General features: G+C 53.2%; 7 protein-coding genes across 7 annotated transcripts; 5 read left to right on the top strand and 2 right to left on the bottom strand.

The window, feature by feature from the left end:
• Positions 1 to 1,512: 1,512 nt before the first annotated feature.
• On the top strand, positions 1,513 to 2,684 carry EsH8_III_001438 (nucleotide-diphospho-sugar transferase; the record flags this gene model as incomplete). The annotated part of the gene is made up of 2 exons (XM_083263163.1): positions 1,513 to 2,560; positions 2,629 to 2,684. The coding sequence occupies 2 exons, from the start codon at positions 1,513 to 1,515 to the stop codon at positions 2,682 to 2,684; spliced, it is 1,104 nt and encodes a 367-aa protein (XP_083123650.1).
• Positions 2,685 to 3,809: 1,125 nt separating this feature from the next.
• On the top strand, positions 3,810 to 5,932 carry EsH8_III_001437 (uncharacterized protein; the record flags this gene model as incomplete). The annotated part of the gene is made up of 2 exons (XM_083263162.1): positions 3,810 to 3,965; positions 4,151 to 5,932. The coding sequence occupies 2 exons, from the start codon at positions 3,810 to 3,812 to the stop codon at positions 5,930 to 5,932; spliced, it is 1,938 nt and encodes a 645-aa protein (XP_083123649.1).
• Positions 5,933 to 6,268: 336 nt separating this feature from the next.
• EsH8_III_001436 (nicotinate-nucleotide diphosphorylase (carboxylating)) lies at positions 6,269 to 7,257 on the bottom strand (the record flags this gene model as incomplete). The annotated part of the gene is made up of 2 exons (XM_083263161.1): positions 6,269 to 6,345; positions 6,423 to 7,257. 2 exons carry the CDS (start codon positions 7,255 to 7,257, stop codon positions 6,269 to 6,271), a joined length of 912 nt encoding a protein of 303 aa, XP_083123648.1.
• Positions 7,258 to 8,502: 1,245 nt separating this feature from the next.
• On the bottom strand, positions 8,503 to 10,725 carry EsH8_III_001435 (Zn(II)2Cys6 transcription factor; the record flags this gene model as incomplete). The annotated part of the gene is made up of 4 exons (XM_083263160.1): positions 8,503 to 9,033; positions 9,091 to 9,278; positions 9,338 to 9,636; positions 9,704 to 10,725. 4 exons carry the CDS (start codon positions 10,723 to 10,725, stop codon positions 8,503 to 8,505), a joined length of 2,040 nt encoding a protein of 679 aa, XP_083123647.1.
• A 450-nt stretch (positions 10,726 to 11,175) lies between these two features.
• Positions 11,176 to 15,841, top strand: EsH8_III_001434 (ABC-2 type transporter-domain-containing protein; the record flags this gene model as incomplete). The annotated part of the gene is made up of 10 exons (XM_083263159.1): positions 11,176 to 11,382; positions 11,441 to 11,485; positions 11,539 to 11,701; positions 11,755 to 12,002; positions 12,067 to 12,623; positions 12,677 to 13,182; positions 13,239 to 14,132; positions 14,210 to 15,187; positions 15,249 to 15,688; positions 15,749 to 15,841. The coding sequence occupies 10 exons, from the start codon at positions 11,176 to 11,178 to the stop codon at positions 15,839 to 15,841; spliced, it is 4,131 nt and encodes a 1,376-aa protein (XP_083123646.1).
• Positions 15,842 to 19,237: 3,396 nt separating this feature from the next.
• EsH8_III_001433 (uncharacterized protein) lies at positions 19,238 to 20,615 on the top strand (the record flags this gene model as incomplete). Its single annotated transcript, XM_083263158.1, has 4 exons — positions 19,238 to 19,306; positions 19,366 to 19,841; positions 19,892 to 20,497; positions 20,537 to 20,615. The coding sequence occupies 4 exons, from the start codon at positions 19,238 to 19,240 to the stop codon at positions 20,613 to 20,615; spliced, it is 1,230 nt and encodes a 409-aa protein (XP_083123645.1).
• Positions 20,616 to 22,260: 1,645 nt separating this feature from the next.
• On the top strand, positions 22,261 to 23,920 carry EsH8_III_001432 (uncharacterized protein; the record flags this gene model as incomplete). Its single annotated transcript, XM_083263157.1, has 5 exons — positions 22,261 to 22,401; positions 22,457 to 22,891; positions 22,944 to 23,278; positions 23,340 to 23,404; positions 23,460 to 23,920. 5 exons carry the CDS (start codon positions 22,261 to 22,263, stop codon positions 23,918 to 23,920), a joined length of 1,437 nt encoding a protein of 478 aa, XP_083123644.1.
• Positions 23,921 to 24,184: the final 264 nt, after the last annotated feature.

Genomic DNA, 24,184 nt, shown 5'->3' with positions numbered 1-24,184 from the left:
CTTCGTCTGGGTCTTGGATTCCTTCTGGCTCCCGTCTTCCGTCTGTGCTATGCCACTCCCACTTTGCACCCGCCCGCGTTGTCTCTCATCCGTCTTGTCTTGTCTTGTCTTGCCGCTTGGCAGTTGCAGTGGCAGCTCTCCTCCTGCTTGGCTTGGTGCCAAGTCAAGCCCAGTCCACGCGGCCCAGTCAGCGCCGGCCGGCAGCGGCATCAGCAGCGGCATCAGCATCAGCATGGGCACCAATCCGCTGTGCCAATGCTGCCATTGCGATATGAACGCCGCTTCGCTACTGGGTAGTAGGCACACCAGAGACGATCGTTAGGCCTGTCGGAAGCAGCTTGCGCAGTAGCGCGGGCGGACCAGGGACATGGCCAAGTCTTGTTGTCGCGTAGTATGAAGGTATCCACCAGGAACCAGGAAAGGGGGGTGTGTGCATGCTGTATAGGGGAGGAGCCACAGTGGTTTTTTTTTATTGCGAAGCGCTCAGTTCCCTATCGTAATTCCTCTCGGATTGCTCTCTCGCTTCTCCCTTGCCAAGGTATTAAAGACTCGCCCTGTGCCAAGTCTCATCCCACCTCTCTTCCAGTGCTTCTCGAGGTTTGCCAGTTCCGTCGCACACAATCACAGGCACAGGTCCTTTGATACCAACCAGAGGCAACAGTGTACACACTCGTTCTACGCACCGAGGTATCCTTTCGAGTCGGCATAGCACGGCACGACGCAGCACAGCCCACCGCCTCCAAGTCGTTTACGCGCAACTCTGCATCCACTGTCATCGTGGCCTCCACGCCGCAGCAACAGCCTCATCTCGCCCCCCTACCAAAAATAAAATAAAAATAAGGCCATCCGGTCGAGTGAGACCCCCCGGAAAAGCACCCCCGATATTCCACGCCCAACCTTTTCAAACAAAAACGACTTCAACTCTGTCTGCGCCGGCTTTCGACGTCTACTTCTCTCGCTCTCGCAAACTCTTGGCAACTTAGATCGATCGCCCGAGCTTAATCCAGTCCATCCCCGAACTCTCCTCGAGGTATGTTCATCCTGCTATTACGTCCCCCGAGCCCCACGCTCTTTATCCGCTACCAGCTCATCCCTTCACTGCCCAAACTTTGACAAGCTCCCTCCCCTTTTCCTCACAGCCCAGCCCTTTTTCGGATTCATTTATCTGCCAGCCCTACCCGCTCTTGCTCTGCTGTGCTGGGAAGTGCGAAGCAACTTGCAGCTTCTGTTCCCCATCTTCTTAATCAGTTCCAAACTGACATGATATATCTTTGTTTCGCAGGAGCCACTTTGTCATAGTCTAGGCTTCCGAGCTTCCGTCGCCCTCGCATCCTTATACCTCCCCCGGCGCCTCCAAATATTTTCAGGAACCACGTCGCATTCGTTTCCGTCTCCAACTACCACTCTTGACCCTTCGATCCGATCGCCCGACTTGGCCGAAGGAACTATATTTACCAATGACTTCATAGTCATCAATTGATCCATCCTACGACACTCTTTTCAACAATCAAAATGCTCACCCCCCGAAGAGCCGTTGCGGTCGCCGCATTCCTTCTAATCGTCTTCTACCTAATATCCTCCTCGCACGACACATCCGCTGCGAAAGCTGCCGTGGCCGCCTCCAACCATGACACGACAGACTCATATACCCCTTCCTCAGCCGACGGCAAGGTCCAGCCTTCCGTCCCCAAGGTCGCGGCGCAGAAGCCCATAATGGATATGTCCAAGATGTCGCTCTACGACAAGCTGGCATACCAATATCCCTACGACGCCGAGACGCGCTTCCCTGCCTACATCTGGCAGACATGGAAGTGGACCCCCGCCGAAGAAGAGTTCAACTTCCGTGAGCAGGAAGCTAGCTGGACTGAGCAACACCCTGGCTTTGTGCACGAGGTCATCACCGACAAGGTCGCAATCAACCTGCTGCGCCTCCTTTACGCCTCCGTCCCGGAGGTCCTCCGGGCTTACGACGCCCTCCCTCTTCCTGTCCTCAAGGCGGATTTCTTCCGATACCTCATCCTTCTTGCGCGCGGCGGCATCTACTCCGACATTGACACCTTTGCCCTCCGCTCTGCTCTTGAGTGGGTCCCCGAACGCATCCCACGAGAGAGCGTCGGCCTCGTTATTGGCATTGAGGCTGACCCTGATCGCCCTGACTGGAAGGACTGGTACAGCCGCCGCATCCAGTTCTGCCAGTGGACCATCCAGTCCAAGCCCGGCCACCCGGTCTTGCGCGAGATTGTTGTCCGCATTACCGAGGAGGCCCTGAAGCGAAAGAAGTCGGGCGAATTGGACAACATCCTCGACAAGAATGTGGTGGAGTTCACAGGCCCTGCCGTCTGGACGGATACCATTTTCGACTACTTCAACGACCCCCGATTCTTTGACTTGAAGAATTCCAAGGGCCCGATTGACTGGAAGAACTTCACGGGCATGGAGACGTCCAAGAAGGTGGGCGACGTCGTGGTGCTTCCCATCACGAGCTTCAGCCCTGGCGTGCAACAGATGGGCGCCAAGGACTACGACGATCCCATGGCATTTGTCAAGCACGACTTCGAGGGTGAGTTTTCCCCCCCCATTTACATCAATTCCTGACATTGGACCATGACTAACAAATGGCTGTCATAGGCACTTGGAAGCCTGAAGAGCTCCGACACATTGGCGAGCAGAATGAGGAGTCATGATACCCCTCCTCGGGTGTACGATTGTGACGACAATTTCTTTTCTCTTCGGCACACGTCTTTTTAATATTTGCATCTCGAGCGGCGTCCTTACCCACGGGTCATGGAATGGACATGTTTGAGAAGTTGCGTTTTGTCTTTTTCGAGTTTCCTTTGTTTGACACCAGTGTGAGGAATTACCAACAAACTGCATACCCCAGGAAAACGGGAAAAGCATAGAGCTTTTGGCATAGAGGTCTTGTTACATTTGTTCTTCGTTGAAACTTGAGAGAAAAACGGTGATGGGAATGCCCCTCGTGTAAATCAGGGGCGGAGGAGCGACGAGGCACGCGCCGTGGGAAGTCGAAAAACAGTAGGTAGTCCTTTGGCATCGTGGTACATATACCCCAAAGCAGTTTGAGAGCAAAATGAAGCGGTTATGAATGTCAAAAAAATGGGATCTTCTCTGGCACTTCTAAGCAACCGTGAGCTTGGAATACAAATTGCAGCCTATCAGGCCAAAGCACATAGCGAGAGAGGAGAAAAAAAAAAAGAACCCCTTGGATGAACCCGAGGCGAAGCCTAGCGTGTCGTCAACTGCATTCCCGTGTCATTTGCCGGCTCGAGGCAATTTAGGTTCAGAGCAAGAGCTGCGTGTCTTAGATCATGTAGCTCCCGTCCAATCCGCCGAGGCTGTCACCACGCGTCACCGCTCCCACTTTTCCTACTGAGTTGTTCCCTGTAACCCCGCACGGGTTCTCCGCATTTTGGCATCTCAGGTTTGGGGGTGGGGAGGGGGGTCAGCTTCTCTGCCAAGACCATTTACCCCGACACGGTCTCGGGGTGGTTGACGGGGACCAAGCGGCCAGACGCGGGCAGTCAGGCGGTTTGAGACTCGCTCAAGACCGAGCTTGACCTGGCCAACCTCCCCCCGCCTCTTGTCTCTGCCAAACAAGATATCGACTTCCAGCAATCCCCTCAGCTCAGAATAATACGCGGGGCCCGTTGCGAGCTCGGCAACCCGGCTATGACAGCGCCATAACGATCTACTCTTGTGTATCTACGTTCAATTCGTCTCTCGCTGTACGACTTCGCTTTCTCCTTCTCCTAGACCGTCTTTTTTTATAGCCGAGGCCGAGCGGACCTAAGATGCCCTCGCTAAGCTTCGCCCGCCTTGCGGCCGGCTTCGCGGCGCGGAGGGGCTCGACGAGATTGAGATTCGGGGGGCCATTAGTCGCGGCTGGGCAGCGCAGGAAGCTCTCCTCGAACTATGAGGGACTGAGTTTCAGCCTGGGTCCGAATGAGGTATGTCAGTTTCTCCTAGACGAGCCAATAGTAGAAGCATTGAGGTCGGCTCGAGTGGGCGAATACCAAAAGGAGGGTCTTGGTCATTGAAATGAGTCTCCGCGCATTTACGTGCGGGGGGGATCCATGAAATCACAGAAAATCACCAAAGAAGACAAATGCCGAAAGTCCACTGACATCCCCAGCCACCGCTCCTGACGCAGACAATCCCTCAGCACTTTGCCGAGATCGTTTCCCTTCACGGCGACGTCCCCGCCGTAATAGCCCGCGCGCCCACGGTCCTCTCCTCGGCGACGGCCTCCTCATCAACCACGCCGCTCCCACCGGCAAACACGACGACCCTGACCTACTCATCCCTGGACACCCTCTCCAACAGGCTGGCCTCCGGGCTCCAGTCCCTCGGTGTGCGCAAGGGCGACCGTCTGGCGGTCTCCCTGGGCAGCGGGGCCGAGTTCGCGGCGCTGACCTATGCGGCCTTCAAGCTCGGCGCGGTGCTCGTGCCGCTGAACCCGGGGTTCAACGCGAAGCAGGTTGGGGCCGCGCTCCGGCATCTGGGCGTCGAGGTCTTGATCATCGGCAAGGTCACGGACCTGCCGTACAAGCCCTGTCGCGGGAGGAGCAACCTCGACCTCCTGCGGGACCTGGTGCCGGACTTGGGGGCGGGGAAGGTCGAGAGCGAGCAGGTGCCGAGCCTGAAAAAGGCCGTCGTGGTGGACAACCTCGCCTCGCACCCCCTCGTTGATTTCCCGGCCTTCAAGGCCCTCACGCCGTACGACGTGCTGCTCGGCGGCTCCGGGAGACCGGTGGTGCCGGACAGCCCGCTCGACGCCTCGGACACCATCACCATCCAGTTTACGTCCGGCACGACGTCGCAGCCCAAGGCGGCCATGCTGACGCACACGTCGATCCTCAACAACGGGTACCTCATCGGCAAGCAGATGGGCCTGGTCCCGGGCGACAGGATCGTCGTGCCGCCGCCGCTGTTCCACTGCTTCGGGTGCATCCTGGGGTACATGGCGACGGCGACGTCGGGCGCCGGGATCCTGTTCGCCAGCCCCGCGTTCGACCCGGCGGCGACGCTGAAGATGGTGGCTGACTACGACGCTACGGGCCTCTACGGCGTGTCGACCATGTTCGTGGCCGTGCTCGAGGCGCTGGCGTCGGGGAGCGTGGTGAAGCCGGGCGAGGTGCCCGCGGGGCTGCGCAAGGGGATCGCGGCGGGGAGCTCGATGCCTGAGAGCCTGATGCGGAAGCTGTACGGCACGCTGGGGCTGCAGGACCTGGTCATCTGCTACGGCATGACGGAGACGAGCCCCGTCAGCTGCATGACGACGCCGGCTGACAGCTTCGAGAAGAGGACGGGGAGCGTGGGGAAGGCCATGCCGCACACGGCCGTCAAGATTGTGGACCCGCTGGACTGGACGAGGGTGGTGCCCCGCGGGGAGAGGGGGGAGCTTGCGGCGGCGGGGTACCTGGTCATGAAGGGGTACTGGGGGGACAAGGAGAAGACGATGGAGGTGAGGAGGGAGGAGGAGGACGGCAGGGTGTGGATGTACTCCGGGGACGAGGCGTGCATGGACGAGGACGGGTACGTCGAGATCACGGGGCGGATCAAGGACCTGATCATCCGGGGAGGGGAGAACATCCACCCGCTGGAGGTCGAGAACTGCCTCTTCCAGATGGATGGCGTGAAGGAGGTTTCCGTGGTGGGAGTGCCGGACGAGAAGCTGGGCGAGAGCGTCGCCGCGTTCGTCGTCGTGAAGAGCGGGTGGGCCGCCGACGGGGAGGGCGAGCGGGCCATCACGCGCGAGGGCGTGAGGGCCTGGGTGCGGGAGCACCTGTCGAGCCACCTCGTGCCCAAGTACGTGTTCTGGGTGGACGACTACCCCAAGACGCCGAGCGGCAAGATCCAGAAGTTCAAGCTGCGGGACATGGCCAAGAAGCTCATCGAGGAGAAGCAGGGGTGAGGTGTGGGCTTCGTTGACGGGGGAAAAGAAGGACAAGACCTGCATGGCCTGCGGTTCACGGTGCGGGAGGGTCTGATTTACCGCCCGCCATCGTCATTATCATGTTGCATTTGTTTAATTAGCATTGCTTGGAAACGTGGTTGATTAAAGATATTATTATTTTTATTTTGCTTTTTTTCTTTCTCACTTGATGCAGCTTCTGGTGCCCTCTTCTTGACGCGATAACGCCCCGGAAGCAACAGAAGTTTAACCCGACGCTTTCCGGCGCTGTAAGCCGATTCCCGCCAAGAGTTCACAGTGGTTACATGTTCAGGTGGACAATTATTATTTAGTAGTCTAGTGCTCGACCTTGAGCGAGAAGTCGACGTGCGGCACTCCCTGGTGGATCGCGCTCGTCGACACAATGTCCACGTCTGCCGCCGCGTCAGTATTCCGGCCTCAGCGCGGGCGGGACGGCGAGAGGAAGGCCGCCGCCGCCGGGGGCACTCACCGTTGCACACGTAGTTCTCCACGTTGTCCAGCGTCAGCCCGCCGGACACCTCGACCAGGAACTGCTTCTTGCCGCTCCACTTCTCCTTGAGGCTCTTGGCGGCGACCTTGACGCCCTCGCCGGTGAAGTTGTCCAGCATGACGACGTCGGCGCCGGCGGCGATGGCCTCGTCGGCCTCCTCCTCGCTCTGCACCTCGACCTCGACCTTGAGGCTGAAGCCGCCGACGCTCTTGGCCGCCCTGACGGCGTTGGTGATGCTGCCCTTGCTCCACACGTGGTTGTCCTTGAGCATGATCATGGAGCTCAGGTCCATGCGGTGCGCGTCGGCGCCGCCGACAAGCATGCCGTACTTCTCGACGATGCGGAACCCGGGCGTCGTCTTGCGCGTGCCGGCGAGGATGCCGCCGTAGCCCGCCGCGCGCAGGTTGACCAGCATGCCCCGCGTCATGCTCGCGATGCCCGAGCACCGCGCCAGCGTGTTGAGCGCCACCCGCTCGCCGAGCAGGATCCCCCGCGTCGGGCCCGTGACGGTCGCCACGCGCATCTTGCCCTTGGGCGCCCCGCCGTGGCCGCGCAGCTCCACGTGGCTGCCCTCCTTGACGTGCCACTCGACGGTGCAGCCGCACTGCGCAAAGACCTCGTCGACAAAGGGCCGGCCCGCGACGATGCCGCCCGACTTGCCCCAGAGCGTCGCCGTGCGGGGGTCGGTGCCGACGACGAAGCCGCCGTAGTCGAACGTCGGCGTGTCCTCGGCGAGCCAGGCGGTGACGATGGTTTTCCAGCTGGGCGGGAGGAGGTGCTCGGGGGAGCCGTGCTCGAGGGGGACGTCTTCCATTGCGACGGAGTGGGGGGAGGGAGGGAGGTGTGTTCGGTTGCTGTGTGTGAGCGCGGGGTTGGCGTGTCGCGGCGGGGGTTAGATTCGAAGACGGGGCGGTTTCGAAAGGACAGAGTTGGGTTGTTCGAGAAGGCAATGCCGGGAAAGACGTTCGAGGGGAGAAGTTGCCGTCGGCCGTGAGAAGGTAGCGTGCGTAGTGACTTGACTGGTAAGTTTGTCGCTGCGGTTTGCGATTCGTTGGCATTTGCTGCCGGCTTCGGTCGATGCCGTCTTCTGCCGAAGTGGTGGGGGTTGAGCCCGGGGCAGCTGGGCGGGGTACATCTACAGCCGGCACCGGCTGGTCTAGGAAGTTCCTTTGTTTCAACCCGCACTCCCGAACGGAACGGAATCGGAACCGGATGTATGAGGCCAGCTCGAGATAGGGAAAACTTTGTCCATTCCGGCAAGAAAGGAAGCGCAGTTCGCGAAGGGCATCGCGCTGCGGGCTCCTTTATGTTAGGGGTCCTTGGCAGAAGGGGTGTCACTTTTGATTTGGGCCGCGAAAGACACACGACAAGCTCGTGCAGCTTTTGCCTGCATCTATTAATGATGGCTTTTACTGCGTCCTGATTGTGCTGTGCAACTTGCCAAATCCAAGACCAGTCCATGCTATGTACATATTGATCTCCAACCTCCCAGGCTCCACCACATCTTCGCAAGTCCCCTCCGATCACTGCGGAGGGGTCTCGAAACCTTCCACGATCCCTGCCTCGATCTCGCTGAACCCAAGCTTTGCGTTTAATACACACCCCCGGATAAATCGGATCTTGTTCTGAATGAGTGGAACTCGGACCCATCGCAAGACCGCTCCCGTTACGATCAGGCTCACCCATGCTGGAGGATAATGAGGCCAAAGGGTTAAAGCCCGGCAATAACAGCCCAATGGTCCCCTCCGCAATGACCAGGGTCCAGTGTCTTAAGCGGCAAGATGGTGTTGCTCCAACCTTATTTGTAAAGTTTCGCCCGTCTGCGTGGCTTACATGATGATTTTCATCGCCGGCAAGTCGCAACCTATCCGGCAATGCCAAGGGTCCAGTCGTCGCAAAAGACGGACAAGTCAAGTGGCGGAGGGTCGTATCACGAATTCTCCTTGACTTGCTTGGATCTTGAGAATGACGACAGTGCACAACTGATCACTACGTGCTGACTTATATTGTCATCTGAGTGAGAGGACGACTTCTTCGCTCGTCCCCTCGCCCGCGTCCCTCATCGTCCACGGTCTGAAGGCGCAGAGTTCATGTCAACGGGGAAAAAGTTGAACAGATCCGTCGTCAGCACGTCAAAGTTCAGATCGGAAAACGGGTTCACCATGGAACCGGCGCCGGACACGGGCATGGTGTAGTCCGCCACCGGCTCCGGCGGCGGGCGGTAGGTCCTGTTGCTGAAGAAGATCAGGTCGTCCGAGGTCGTCGCCCTGTTCTCTTCCAGGGACGGGAACTGGATGTTGGTCGGGAAGCGGTCGTCGGGCCACGACGGCGATGAATCGGCCGAGGTGGCGTCCAAAAACGAGCCCGTGTTGGTTTTCGACGCATTGATGGATTGCTCGACGGCCCAGACGATGCGCTTGATGGAGCGGATCGCGTTGGTGACGGGGTCGTCGGCAATAAAAGAGTGCAAGCAGGAGATTGCCATTTGGATGAATTCCAAGTTGTGGGGATGCTTTGCTGGGTGACGAAGACTGTCGTACAGGAGAACGGCGCAGGAGGATTCGATGAAAAAGGCAAGATACCGTCGTGTCTAGGAAGTCGGCCATCAGCGATACTTCGAACGTCATCGGAGAGATAGGGAACATACATGGCACTCTTCGGGCCCTCGAAGCTTGCTGCTTGTAAAAGCGAGAGCATCCTGCGCGGCATCAGTCGCGTATCTGCATGCTTGCCTAAGCCAAATATCTCCCATTTGTGTGGACCCCTGGCCAGACTGGAGAGCAGCTTCTGCAATCAGAAACGGACGGAAGATGAGGAGAATGACATGGAAATAAACTTGAGATCTGTTAGCTTTGAACCTGGTCTAACAAGACACACTTTGCTGGAGTGCCTACCATTGTGCAGCAAAACGCTTGTTTCGGCGTTCCATGCCTCCTCTCGCTGAGCCGAAGAGGCAGAACTCAGCCCCCAATTGTTACCATATTGACGGACCTGAGCATAAAGAGCCTCGGCTGTTCCGTAGAGCTGACGGAGGGAGTCGGTCCTCCGATTATATATCAATTCTATGGCTTCCTCTACGATATTGGCGAACTGGCAGAGAGCTATGATAACTGGGTGCCCATCAGGGTAGGGACAAGACTCGAAGTCTGATTTCTTTATCATGCTGCGCCGTCCGACTACCAAGCTAAGCCAACTGTTTCAAGTTAATTACGACTCGCGGCATTGAGCTGCCGGGGGGCGATTGGATGAGATCAACTTACATTTCGAGGAAATACAGAGACCAAAGTGTCACGAGTCTTCCCTGAACTTGTTCATTGCGGGAGATTGCGCTCGTGGTTCCTGCGTGAAGACCCATTGCCAAAGCCTTCCTACACGCAATGCCCGAATGCAGATATGCGGAGTTGGGCCGGCCCATGTTCAACTGGTAGTGAGTCATAAGTATTGAGAACTGTATCATTGGGAGAGTAACAGCATCCTCGTAGATAGCAGCCTCCTTTTTGGCGTGGATGAATAGCGACTCCGCGGCGTCTGTTTGCGGTGTGCTTAGCGCTCCTAATGCAAGAGCGGCAAGAAAGACCGTTTTCCTCTGAGGTTGAACGGCAGTGTCTGATGTTTGCTTAAACAGTGTTGGAAGCATGTCGTCAAGCTCAGAACAAGTGAAAAACGGCAGGCTTGAAAGGTGCGTGTTTTTGAAACGTTCAACGAACTCGGCTGCTTGCGTTGGCGAAACGGGACAACTCGAGGGTTGGGTCGGCTCCACATTGATCTTCAGCGGCATGCCGAAGAAGATGTTTCGCTGCATGAACATATCCAAACCTGGACCTCCCTCCAGGACATCCCGGCCGTGGGTTTGGCCATATTGCCCGGAGAGAAGGCCTCGATGAATCTGTTGCAGAAAAGCAGAGTTTGAGGATGGGCCGTAGAAAAGCTGCGAGCTGTCGGTGGACTTTGGTGCATGGTGAGCAGCGGCGACACTGTGATAAACTTCCGTTTGTGCAACGTGCTGCTGGTGTTCCTCCGCCGAGCGTTGAGTAGCAACCTCGTCCAGGCGACTGTGATCGGAGCCCGGTGTAGGCACGCCGTGTCCCGACTCGGAATTCGTCGCCGTCGCCTTTGCGTTTTTGGCTGACAGTCGAACACGTGGTTTGAGCCGGTACACGCAATCCGATGGCTTACTTTCACACAATCGACAGGGTTTCTGGCCGGAGCACTTGATCTTGCGGCGGCGGCATGGCTCACACGCCTTGGGAATCTTCCCACCAAACTTCCCTTCAGACTGCATCCCGACAGAGCCGAGATACGCGACCCGCAATCCCAATCGGAATGCAAGGGGGACTGTAGTACAAGGGGATCAAACACGGAAGTGAGGGCAAGTCCTCAAATCCGAAGAAAAAAAGAAATCGGCGTGTGGGATGTGACTGCTAATGGGAGAAGGGAGAACGAGTTTGGAAGATGCAGTCAAATTGAGTCCCTGACGTAATTCCGTAATTCCGCAAAACCGTAAGTCCGCATCCCGGTTACGCTAATCAGGTCCACCAACACCACAGGGTCACTGACTAGAACACGCTTAGCCATGATACTGGAGTATTAGTGGAGGTTGCTTAGGAATTGATTCAAGGTGGTAAAACGCCATAAAAGATGACACTGGGACTTTAAACTTTCCAATGGGTGCGATACATGTTCACTTGATTGTGCCTGCTGTCTTCTCATATGGACCCTCACTCCGTCCAATATGGCTTCGACATCGATATATGACAGCGACCAAACCGTCCAGGTTGATGCGACCCTGGCCGAGGCCAACGAGGTGACAGAAGGCTTGACCGTGACTTTCCAGGATGTTAGCATTGAAGTTCATGGCCTTGGAGAGGACTTTGGATCAACATGCCTCTCAGTACTGGCTGATTTGATCCCATTTGCAAAGGGCAAAACCTCTCAGAGGGTAAGAAATAAACCACAGTCTGTTTAACCTAACTACAGTGGCTGATCTGTGAACTTAGCACATACTACACAACGTGACCGGCCAGGTTCAGCCTGGGGAGATGGTAGGTTGACCAAAATTGATGTTAATTAAGAACTACGCTTACAAACCTTAAAGCTGCTTGTTCTCGGGCGACCAGGCTCGGGCTGCACGTCACTCCTGAAGATCATCTCTAATGAACGGGACGAGTTTCTTCATGTTAGTGGTGATGTCCGGTACGGCAACCTTGGTCACAAAGGGGCGAAGCAGTTCCGAAACCAAATCGTAATGAATACGGAAGGTATGGATATATTCTGTGGGAACGTTGAGTCGCCATGTTCTAACACAGCATAGATGACCTGCATTTTCCAACTCTGGAGGTCAAGCAAACCATCGACTTCGCAACATCCAGCAAGCTCCCTAAATCAAGGCCGGAGAATCTCGCCAATGCCAAAGACTACGTATCGCATAAGACGGATGCTATTTTGAGCTCCTTGGCGATTGGTCATACCAAAAACACCATGGTTGGTGATGAAGTTATTCGTGGCGTCTCAGGTGGTGAGCGGAAGAGAGTTTCCATTGCCGAGGTCATGGCAACACAGGTATGTACATGCTATTTATGCTGTTTTATCTTCGACGAGAGATGTTCACTAATCGCACAACCAGGCCCGTGTGCAATGCTGGGACAACTCTACCAGAGGCTTGGATGCTAGCAACGCATTGGACTTCGTTCGCGTTCTGCGAAGAATGGCGAGTGAAGAGCGAAAGTCTATCGTCTCAACGCTCTACCAGGCCGGAAACGGAATATACGATCTGTTCGACAAAGTTCTTGTCTTGGCTGAGGGAAGGGAAATCTACTACGGTCCCACATCCGAGGCCAAGCAATACTTCGAGGACATGGGCTTTGAATGTGTACCCGGTGCCAACATTTCCGATTTTCTCACGTCGGTTTCAGTGCACACCGAGAGAAAAATAAAGGCTGGATACGAAGACAGAGTTCCAAACACAGCAGCTGACTTCGAGAGCGCCTACAAAGCCAGCCCCTTGTTCTCTCACATGTCTCGAAAGATGAATGCAGTATCGGATAAGACTTTGTCTAGCGAGATTGACAGTCTATGCGAGATCCGTGAGGGTGAAAAGAATCGTTCTTTGCCCTTTTTATCCCGCCAAACCAGTCCTTACCAGGTCTCTTTCATTAGTCAAGTTAAGACTTGCATCAAAAGGTCTTGTGCAAAATCTTCGAAGAGGCTTGATCGCGGCACTAACATCTGTGCAGGCAATTCCAGATCATATGGGGTGATCGCTGGTCAAATGTGTTGCAGATTGCTTCGGCTCTTATCATGGCTCTAGTGACGGGCAGTCTCTTCTACAACCTCCCATCTAACAGCAACTCCATCTTTACTCGACCCGGTGCTCTTTTCTTCCCTATTCAACTCTTCGCCATGAACAAAATGTCAGAGACGACAGCATCTTTCATGGGTCGACGGATCATTTCTCGGCACAAACGGCTTGCATTTAATCGACCCGGGGCATATGCTCTCGCATGTGCGGCGACAGACGTTCCGCTGACCATCTTGTTATTCTCCCTGTTTCAAGTGGTGTATTACTTCATCGTCGATTTCCAGCGAAATGCGGGCCACTTCTTTACCAACTGGTTCATTCTCGTTCTCTGTACATTGTGCTTTTCCTCATTGTACCGGATGATTGGAGCCTGGTGTAAGCATTTTGGCCTGGCCTCACAGATTACTGGGTGGATGACGATGGTCTACATGGTATATGCTGGTAAGCTGTTCTTTCACAACCGAAACAGAACGAACATCTATGCTGACGAAATGCAGGATATCTCATTCCTGTACCAAGCATGCCAGTTTGGTTTCGTTGGATTTCCTGGCTCAACCCAGCAACATATGCTTTCGAGGCGATCATGGCCAAGGAGATGGGAGATCTTGCGCTGGATTGCGTCGACCCCCAACTCATCCCTTTTGGGCCTAGTTACGACGACGCTCAGTATCGCAGTTGCACAGTGAGAGGTTCTGTTCCAGGATCTTCCATCATCGACGGCGAGACATACATGAATGCTCAATACTCGGTCTACCAAGCACATATTTGGCGCAACGCTGGCATTCTCATTGGGCTTTGGCTCTTCTTGGCGTTCATGACCGCAGTTGGGTTCGAAATCAACCTGCACGCTGACGCTGGCTCGAAGGTTTTATTTGACCGAAGGAGCCGGCAGAAGGAGTTGGAACAAGCTGCGGACACGGAGAAGGCGGATGCGTCGGCCGGAGACCACGATGTGTCTTACATTTCGCTGAGCAAGACCTTGTTCACCTTCAAAGACATCAGCTACTTTGTTCGCCATGAAGGCAAAGATTTGCAGCTTTTACGTGGGGTATCTGGCTACGTCAAACCTGGCCAGCTCGTCGCATTGATGGGCAGTTCTGGTGCCGGAAAGACGACGTTGATGGATGTCCTTGCACAGAGAAAAGACAGCGGCAGGATCGAAGGCAGTATCATGGTCAATGGCAAGCCGCAGGGAATCAGTTTCCAACGGACAACAGGCTATTGCGAGCAAAATGACGTACACGAACCGACTGCTACCGTTTGGGAAAGCCTCCTTTTTTCCGCACGGCTTCGACAGAGTCACAAGACTTCGGACGAGGAGAAGCAAGCATACGTCAGAGACATCATGAACCTGCTTGAACTAACTCCACTGCAGCACGCTATTGTCGGAAGTAAGCCAAATGCATATGAAATTTTTCTTTTTTTCCCTTGTTCGCAGCTAGAAGTGCTAACAACAATGCCTTGATAGCTCCTGGTTCGGGCCTGTCAATCGAGCAACGCAAGCGCCTCACTCTCGCCACGGAACTCGTCGCCAAGCCCTCTCTGCTTTTCCTTGATGAACCGACGTCTGGTTTGGATGGTCAATCCGCGTTTGAAATTTGCCGCTTTATGCGCAAGCTTGCCGCTTCCGGACAGACCATTATTTGCACCATCCACCAGCCTTCAGCCACCCTCTTTGATGCCTTTGATGTTCTCCTACTTCTGGCACGTGGAGGACGCACGACCTATTTCGGGCCAACCGGCAAGAATTCTGCCACGGTGATCGACTACTTCTCTAGAAACGGCGCCCCTTGTCCGCCAAACTCTAACCCGGCGGAGCACATTGTTGATGTCGTGCAGGGCCGTTTCGGAGCAGAAATCGACTGGCCACAGACTTGGCTCAGTTCTCCGGAGAGCCAACTTGCAATCGCCGAGATTGATGCCCTTAATTCTACGAGCACCCAGGAGAAGAACGCTGATACATCAGTTTCTATTGAGAACCCGGGCGGTGACGACCAGTTGACTGGCTTCGCAACCCCTCTTTTCTACCAAGTCTACCTCGTTACCTATCGCCAGCTAATTGCTCTCTGGCGCAACCCAGACTATGTCTGGAACAAGATCGGATTGCACATTACAAATGGTCTCTTTGGCGGGTTCACTTTCTGGATGTTGGGTAATGGCACCTTCGACCTGCAACTTCGGCTCATGGCCGTATTCAACTTTGTGTTTGTTGCACCCGGATGCATTAACCAGTTGCAACCGCTTTTCATCCGGAACCGTGACGTCTTCGAGACGCGAGAGAAGAAGTCCAAAACTTACCACTGGTTTGCTTTCGTGGCAGCGCAGTTGCTGTCGGAGACGCCGGTTTTGATTGTGTGCGGTACACTGGCTTTTGTCACCTGGTACTTCACAGTCGGCTTCCCCACAGAGGCGCGTATTTCGGGACAGGTTTACCTTCAAATGCTTCGTAAGTACTACTTCCAATTGAAAGATTTGGTTCCTGATTTGACTAACGTTCACGAAATTAGTGTACGAATTTCTCTACACTTCCCTCGGTCAAGCTATTGCCGCATACAGCCCGAATGCGTATTTCGCTGCCCTTGCCAATCCAATCATCATTGGCGCTGGTCTCATCAACTTTTGTGGAGTCGTAGTTCCGTACTCCCAGATCCAGGCCTTTTGGAAATACTGGCTTTACTGGCTAGACCCCTTTACATATCTCATTCAGGGGATGTTGGAACCTGTGGCTTGGGATGTCGAAGTCCAATGCAAGTCAAATGAACTGACTTATATCCATCTTCCGAGCAACAGCACTTGTGGAGAGTATATGGCCGACTTCCTCTCCTCACAATCGGGTTACGTTGTCGATTCTGGGAACAGCACCATGTGCGCATATTGCCCATACACCACTGGCGCGGACTATATGAGGACAATGAACATAAATGATTCCAGCTACGGGTGGAGAGGGGTAAGTTTTATTGTTCCTTATCAAAAAGTTCTGACAATGAGCCGACTAACGCATCTTCAGGTTGGCATCACAGCACTCTTCTGTGTTTCATCATACGCATTGGTCTTTTTAATGATGAAGCTAAGGACGAAGACAACGAAAACGGCCAACTGAGATTCGATTTAATGGAGGAACCGACTATGATGATACTTCCATTGTAGTGAATACGCGTTTTGATTCATTGCCGTTCAGACAATCTTTATTCATTGGACAAGTAGCAGATTTAGAGCGACGAAGTCTATCCCACAGCATTGCGCGATCGTTTTGTGCTGGATGCAATTCATTCTCAAGCCTGGAGAAGATGAGGAGGGAGTTCGAGTGTTGATATTTCCAGAACCTAATTGTGGCCATAATAGGGGAACAAAGAAAGAAAGGCGCGACTAAGAAAAACTGTGGAGGCGTTGGACACAAAATAAGCCACAATAATAGAAGCAGATGTACCTGTTGGTATCACAGGATACCCGTACGAGTGGTAGTTCAAGCGTAAACAAAAGGTCAAAACTGGTACTGTATTCTGGTGTGTGTGCATATATATAAGAGAAAGTAGGTAGGTTGGGATTTGTATTGTTGGTCGCCGCCGAGCTGCCATGCAGATCTGTTTCAGCCCGGGGTTTTCAGCAACGATTTAAATGTGAAACGACGATGGCGATGATCTCGGCTCCAAGGATAAAACCGTCAATTTCCATCTTTTTCCCATATGATACTAACTAGACGTCTGAAGTGCGCTGCCACAAATTTCGAACCTTTAAGTGTACCACTCTTTTGACTTCTTCCAAACCCAATTTATTTACCTGTTACCAATTTTCTTCAGAATGCGACGAATTATAGTTATGTAGGCTTGAATCTTCTAATATGGGCAAGCTTCCTCCGGGAATACCGATCCCGCGTATCATTCGATAGAGTAGCCTCGGAAGAGGGTTGACAGTTGAAACAAAACGAGCACGGTTTCTCTTTGGCACAGTGCTTCTGTTGATCACATGGGGGCGCCTGTAGAACTGACGAATGTCAAGGGTTGGTATATACGATTGGCTCGTGTCCTCGCTCTCAATAGATGGTTATTGTGCATATCATTTTACGGGTTTGCAATGCCCCCTTGCGTACCGATTTGTGCCATCTAAATCTTGTCAGCAGCCCAGTTATCGGACCAAGGACGAATGTACGAAAATCTCGCCTTCTCTACTCGGTATCATGTTCAACTCTCGAAACTTAATAGATGTCGCAAAGAAAGGACCCTCGTCAGAATGGAAATACCACGGTCGGTGATGGGAACCACATATTTCGCATGGAACTATCCAGCTTTGGGTTCGATCCTGCACTTCCAACTTCCAGTAGCAATTCGTCTTTGTTCACCACCACCAGCCTGCGGGCGCCTGTAAAAGTCTTTATTTTTATTTTTTCGGCCAATGCTGCTTGGGTTTTGAGACATTGCCACTTTAACCTTGTACTGTCCATTTGATGGGAATATCCCAGCTATGCCACCATCCACGCGGGGCCGAAGCGGCTAGAAGCTGCCGGGATGGTCGGGACTAATGCCATTCGTCATATGTTTGGAGACCAGCCAACGAGGGTAGCATTGATTGGTGTCATTGGTCCTAACTTAACTCATCAACTGGGCGATGGTATGCCCACCCGAAAAAAAATACACTGGCCGTCTCTAGTGAGAACGACTCAAAAAAGGGCAAGGTTTCATTGACCTGCCATCCAGTCCATGGTGTCATACTCAACATTAAGATGCACTGAAGCGTTGGGTTTCGGGGGTTCTTGGTGATCACCGGACCTCATCATAAGCGTAGTAATGTAACATAGCCAAAATAGGCGCTTTTGAATCATTCAATTTGGTAACGTCGAATTATTGCGCCAACCTTAGTCTCAAACCCGAAAGTCATCTTCACCGCACCGTGATACGGATATGTCAGTGTCATTAAGCACCGAATCGACAAGTTACCTCTGACGACATATGTTTGAGAGCTGGTGCAGAGGAATGGCTGGGAATTTCAATGATGCAGCAAATGAAGAAGAAATTTGCGGGCAACGAATGCTAAGTCTCTGTTACTCTAGGCCTGGAATTGTCGCTAAGAAACTATTGAGGCTGGTACAAGGTGAACTACCGAGGTAGTTTACTAGTCTACTTGATCAGGACACCATCCGGATCGCATTGTGCGGATAAGATTTGCAGCTGCCCCTCATATTCTTGCATGTGCCCGATATCAATTGAGTAAGACACAAGGATGCTTGGAAATGCAAACCCTGCTCTATGTAATGTAGTTTACCGGTATATACTGAGGCAGGACACATGATAAACGAACCAGATGCCCGAAAGCCTCTGTCAAATAGCGTTTGTAACCAGCCCGTCTGATTGAGGTGTCTGGGGCAGATTCCAACAACCATGCCATGTAAGACGGTCGGAGTATTCTATCCGTGAGCGTTCTAGAACGAGTTTGGGTACGCGCAAACACCGTTGTGTGACCTGAGGGAGCACTGTCGCGCCTCCTACGTCATAGCTGTCTAGGAAAATAATACAGCTAGTACCAATGGATGATGATTACTCATCTGAGCGATTGGTTTCCTCTTTCAGGGTTCGACGGGGGGTTCCGCGATTTAGAATGGACCCAGGAACACGCTCTGACATAAAATCTCAATCAGACTGGGTGAATGGCGCATTCCGCCGCCGCCCCGCCGCCACAGCTCCCCTTTATGATATTAACATTTCCGTGGAAGCCCCTTAAAGATCGAGTTAGCGGATTCTACTCCGGGTCTCTCATTGTTCATTTCAACGTCCCAAAAACGGCCACCGATGCCCCGTGCAGAATGGCCTTTGTTAAAGTTTGACCTACTCCTGAACACTTCACCGTGATAGGAATGTGTCGCGCCTCGACCCTAACAAAGTCCGACCACCCAACAAACTCTAATCGGAACTACAGCCGTCGTACGAGTCAGGGCCAGTGCGGGATGCCCCTTGTCGCGGATCACAAAATCTATTTATCAACACCCTCAGGCCCCTCCACTTCCGATGATTACAGATGTGTGGGAATCTTGACGTTGCGAACAACGCCATGCTACTCCAAACCGCCGTTGGATCATGAAGCGATAGGCTTCCCCACGTGTCTCTCAGCTCGTGTTGAGAGCCTTCAGCAATGAGCAACGCCACAGGCCCGGTTGGGGCATTTCCACCCCCACCGGGCGTTTCCCCGGACTTCGAAAACCCGCGAGATGCTGGGTGGTTGTTGAACGTTGTTGGAATGAGTGTCATGGCCGCTGTTACGACGTTCTTCTTTGGGATCAGGACATATGTGAAGTTGTCCACGCCGAGCAAACTTCTTCCGGAAGACTGTATGTATTCCCTCGAACCGTCCAGTACTTCGGCGACAGAGAAACTTAGGTTAACTTGTGAATTAGGGATATGTGCTGTGTCATATGTGAGACACCCTTTTACCAGAATTTACGCGTCGTGAGTGACGATACTGACAACACCAGACCTTGATAATGCTGTACTCTGCGACTGTATTCGTCATGGCCCACTACGGTGAAGGTTATCATGCTTGGGAGCTGACAAAGGAATCATATGCAGAGGTGATGAAGGTATGTATACCAGATTGATATAGTTAAAACTGGACATAGACTGATGCAGCTTGGAATAGTGGCTTTATGCAAGCTCTATCATATACTGTCCAGCGGCTTACTTCACCAAAGTCACGCTCCTCCTACTCGAAGCACGGGTCTTTGCTGTTCATGAGCGTGTCTCGCGCGGAATTCGAATTTTCATCATCGCCTTGCTTGTCTGCTACATTCCCATACAGACACTCAAGACCATCGTTTGCCTGCCTATATCATCTTTCTGGAACCCCAAGATACAGAGCCCGAAATGTCTCAACCAACGCAAGCTCTTTATTTCAGACCTCTGCCTCGCCATTGTCACCGATTTCTTCATCCTCGTACTTCCGATACCACTTCTATGGCGCCTGCGAATATCCTTGCGCAAGAAATTGAAAATCCTCACGTTGCTTGGTGCGGGAGGCATTGCTACAGGTGTTACTATTTATCGACTGTATCTTGTTGTCCAGTTTCTCTCATCCACAGATGTAACTGCTGATTTCGTGGTTTTGGACCTCATAACGTAAGTTTGTATACATCTAGTGGAATCCATAACTTGACGTACAAAACTAGGTTCTTAGAACTTGTCATTGGCATTGTTTGCGCTTGTCTGCCCTCGACAAACATCCTCTACGAGCGGATACGAAGAGTTGAATCTCACCCAAAGGGTAATATTCCACGAACCACAGGAGATATGATGAAGAAGAAGAGTGCCCACTCCACTTATTGGTGGAGCATGATGACGGGGAAGCAAACGAGGCCTACGTCCGCCACGGTTACCAAGGCCGAGCCAGCAGAGAGTGTCACCCTCGCCCCGAATTTCGATACGGAGCTTGCAATACTTACAGGCCAACCAATGGGCACCAGACCTCCGACGGCGGAGTCATGTAAGGAGATGGCGCAAAATGTTGAAGAGTGGACATTTAATCCGAGGCCGAACTCGATAGACGGCCGACGGGAGGGTTGGCTGGCACCGGAGGTGGGAAGCTCAACCCAAGGCGCATCCAAGGACGGGATGCCGAACTGGTACCGCCATGATATTGAGGCAAGAAAATCCTGGGAAGCTTTTTGGGACAGGGCAATAACGTCGGAGGGGCTCCCCCACATACCCGAAGATGACGGCCCTCCTCGGCTTGAGCTCAGCACTCACCCACCACCGGACTGGGAGCATTTGCAACAGTAACTTGGCATTTAAAAGCTTGCTTTAACTTGAATTAGACGATACCCAACTGAGAGCGAAGAAGGAGCACGGAGAAGACCTTCGATTATGTGGCATGGGGGCTGCGAGGAGTACTAAGCCAAAGCGAAGACAAGATGGCATGAAAGGCTGTCGACAAGCAATTGTCCATACAAATACGAGAAAAAACGAATGAATACACGATTCAGTCAAGGCCAACACTATCAGAACAATACTGCTCCCCTACCTTAGCGTTTGATTGCTGGAGGCTAAGCGTTTTGCGAGCCGCTCGAGCATCTCACATGTGACGCCTGAATTGGATGCTTGTTGAGAACTAGCTTGTGCACTTCTCAATTTTACAACTCAAAGAAGAATCAATTTGCGTAATGTCTTATGAATATGCGACGCGCATTTTGTGGCTGTTCAGGTATTTGAGCACAAATCATCAACCTCTTCCCACGCATCAACCCAGCCAGCCAGGGATCGAAAAAAATGGCCGGGTGACAGCTATGAGGATATTCAGACATGATTGGCACTAATCAAGAACCTTGTCGAGGGAGGCAATATATGGATATGTGCATTTTAAAGGTGAAGTCGTCTTAAAGTTGAGCAAGTTTTCTGCTTTAGAAGCGCGATCTTCTCTACGTTCCGCATAGGCATACTTTATCTAGTGGAGATATCGGCTTTGTCTGGTGTGGTGGGTCAGAATTCAGGGGTCATGGGATGGATCACGTCTTCAGAGAAGTGCTTGACTTGACGATCCAGGTCAAGCAATCACAGAAAGACATTTTTTGGATAGTAAATTAGTTGAATGCATCATGTATAATGACACTCGCTATTTCTTCTTGTCTTATTTCAGTAAATGGACTCTTAGAGTCTTGCTCGCACGACCGAGAACTTGTTCTTCGTCGCGGCAACACCAAAACGCAGAATACGATTGGTGCGGAACTGCTCAAATCGTAAACAATTTCAGTAATAATTTCGTTGATCCTTTTGCACAGCAGCGGCCACAGGACGTGTAGGCGGTTCGGCAAACCCCCGTACCTCGCACAAACGCAATCTCTTGACGCCATCTATCAAATGTTACACAGCTGGTTCTTTCAAGAAGGTGAGTGCGGCGCAAAAGGCCAGAATGACGACGTAACTTGGCACCGTATAGTGGTGATGCCGGTAAAATATGCGGGAGTGTTACAACGGTGCGCTTGGCACATCTGTGGAGGCCGGCCGATACGATGTGCCCAGAGCTTTCCAGCGACTCATTAGGGATTCTTCCCGCACAACTGTGCCTGTCGCCAAGGCCGGGCGGGTATGTATGTAAATTTGCGGCGAAGGATGGTGGACTGCCGGGTCGGGGCGTCGGGGCCGCTGATTCGTGCGCCCAAGTACCGAGCGGGCCTCGCCCGTGAGGCACCTGCTTGTTTAGGCAGGACTGCTCCGCATCGCGACATTGTAAGTCGTTGCTCCCACCTTCCAGCCGCCGCTTGCTGACCTTCTATTTCCAGCGAGGATGAGGGACAATAATCATGCTTTTGACTCGTGAAGCGGTGGAGCGATACCGCGAAGGCCGAGGGTGAAGTTGAGAGGGGCTCAAATGCCAAGTTGTCGTTGGAATAAGATAAAAGACGTGTTTTCTCACTTGCTCGTCTGATGTTAGAACTAAGCTCTGCACCTCTCCGCTCTTTGACTTGCGAAGTGATCGTTGTGGTTCAACCGTCAAACTACCCCTGTTCTAGACAACTTCCAGGAACCCCCTGAACCACTCAAGATGAAGGCTACCACCTTGGCAACCTTGGCCGTTTCGGCGCTCCTTTCTGGAGCCTCAGCCAAGGAAATCGCGCCTAGCGCTCTCGTCTCTGAGATCTACGACAGCGGTGTCATCCACAAGGATCTCATGGCCCGTAAGAAGGTACGCAGTTGTCAATCGTCAGCCCCTTTCCACTCTAACCTGTTTCGTTTAATAGGCATCATGGGACCGTCAAATCGAGAGCGGAGAGATGGACTCCACCACCTACACGAGCCGTCTCGCTGAGGAGGGCCCTGTTGCCTGCGTCAACGGTGTCGCCGAGGTTATCCCCGGTGACGCCAACAACACCTTCAAGTGCAACAAGGTCGACTTCTACGACTTCAAGAGCCACTCTGACCTCGGCTCCCGCGCCGGCCAGGGATCCTCTTCCTGGGGTTGGACTAGCCCCGATGGTCGTGAGTTCGCCATCATTGCTCAGGCTGACGGTGCTGCCTTCGCCGAGATCACCTCGGAGGGCAAGCTTGTCTACCTGGGTCGCCTCCCGCAGTACTCTTCCCAATCCATCTGGCGTGAGCTGCGCGGATACAAGAACTACGTCGTTATTGGCAGCGAGGCTTCTCGCCACGGCGTTCAGATCTTCGATCTCAACAAGGTTAGTTGAAACAGAGTTAGATACTCCGACATGTGCTGACTTATCATATTAGCTGCTGGACATCGACCCTGCCAGCCCCGTTACCTTCTCAAACTCGAGGGACTTGACCTCTTGGTGGAACGGTCTTCCCGCTGGCTCTACCCACAACATCGTCATCAACGAGGAGAAGCAGTACGCCGTCGCTGTTGGAGCTCAGCCCCGTTCCAGCACTTGCCGCTCTGGTCTGATCTTCATCGACCTCAGCGACCCCGCTAACCCCACCTCTCCCGGTTGCGCTGCCGGTGACGGTTATGTCCACGATGCTCAGTGCCTCGTCTACCGTGGCCCTGATGAGAAGTACTTCGGCCGTGACATCTGCTACGGTTACAACGAGGACACCCTGACCATGTAAGTTCCACCCCCGTCAACCCCAGGTCCGCCAACAACCACAAGCTAATGAAAAAAACAGCTACGACGTCACCATCAAGAACGCCACCAACATCATCTCCCGTACCTCTTACGAGGGTGCCAGCTGTGAGTTACCTGAACTCGTGCCGTGATATGACGTCCATACTTACTAGCCGTATAGACACTCACCAGGGTTGGGTCACCAACACCGAGTGGCAGGAGTACCTCGTCCTCGATGACGAGTACGATGAGGTTGATGCCACCGGCCCTGCCGCCAGCGGTTACCCTATCACCTACTTCTGGGATATCCGCTCCCTCGAGAACCCCAAGCAGACTGGCTACTACCGCAGCAAGGCTTACGGTATTGACCACAACCAGTTCGTTGTCGACGGTCTTGCCTTCCAGAGCCACTACGGTGCCGGCCTCCGCATTCTCGATGTCTCCTCTCTGCCCGATGACCCCACTGGATCCAAGGTTTCCGAGGTTGGATTCTTCGACATCTACCCCGAGAACGACAGCGAGCCCCTGGGAGGATCTATTGACTTCGTTGGTACCTGGAGCCACTACCCTTACTTCAAGAGCGGCTACATCCTGATCAACACCATTGAGCGTGGCGCTTTCGTTGTCAAGCGCTCTTCATAAGGAATTCGTGTTCCTTGGCGATGTCATGCAGGGCTGCTATAGAAGTTGTCGCTGGTCACTCAGCAGCAGAAGCTGAATATTATACTGGCTGAGATCAGTAATGGATTTCGCTTCGTAATAGATATTAGTGATAAAATTAATGAAGATATGTTTGACTCGACTTCCTTATGTCACCACAACAGCTCATTCTGTGTAATTTCTTTGGAAGTGTCATCTATACTAAAGAAAACCATTCCTTTGGTGTTTCATACGTGCATCGTGAAT

This window comes from Colletotrichum jinshuiense, chromosome 3 (genome assembly GCF_051148585.1).
Source record: "Colletotrichum jinshuiense chromosome 3, complete sequence".
In the NCBI taxonomy this organism is placed as follows: domain Eukaryota; kingdom Fungi; phylum Ascomycota; class Sordariomycetes; order Glomerellales; family Glomerellaceae; genus Colletotrichum; species Colletotrichum jinshuiense.
This window is presented reverse-complemented; position numbering and strand designations above follow the sequence as displayed.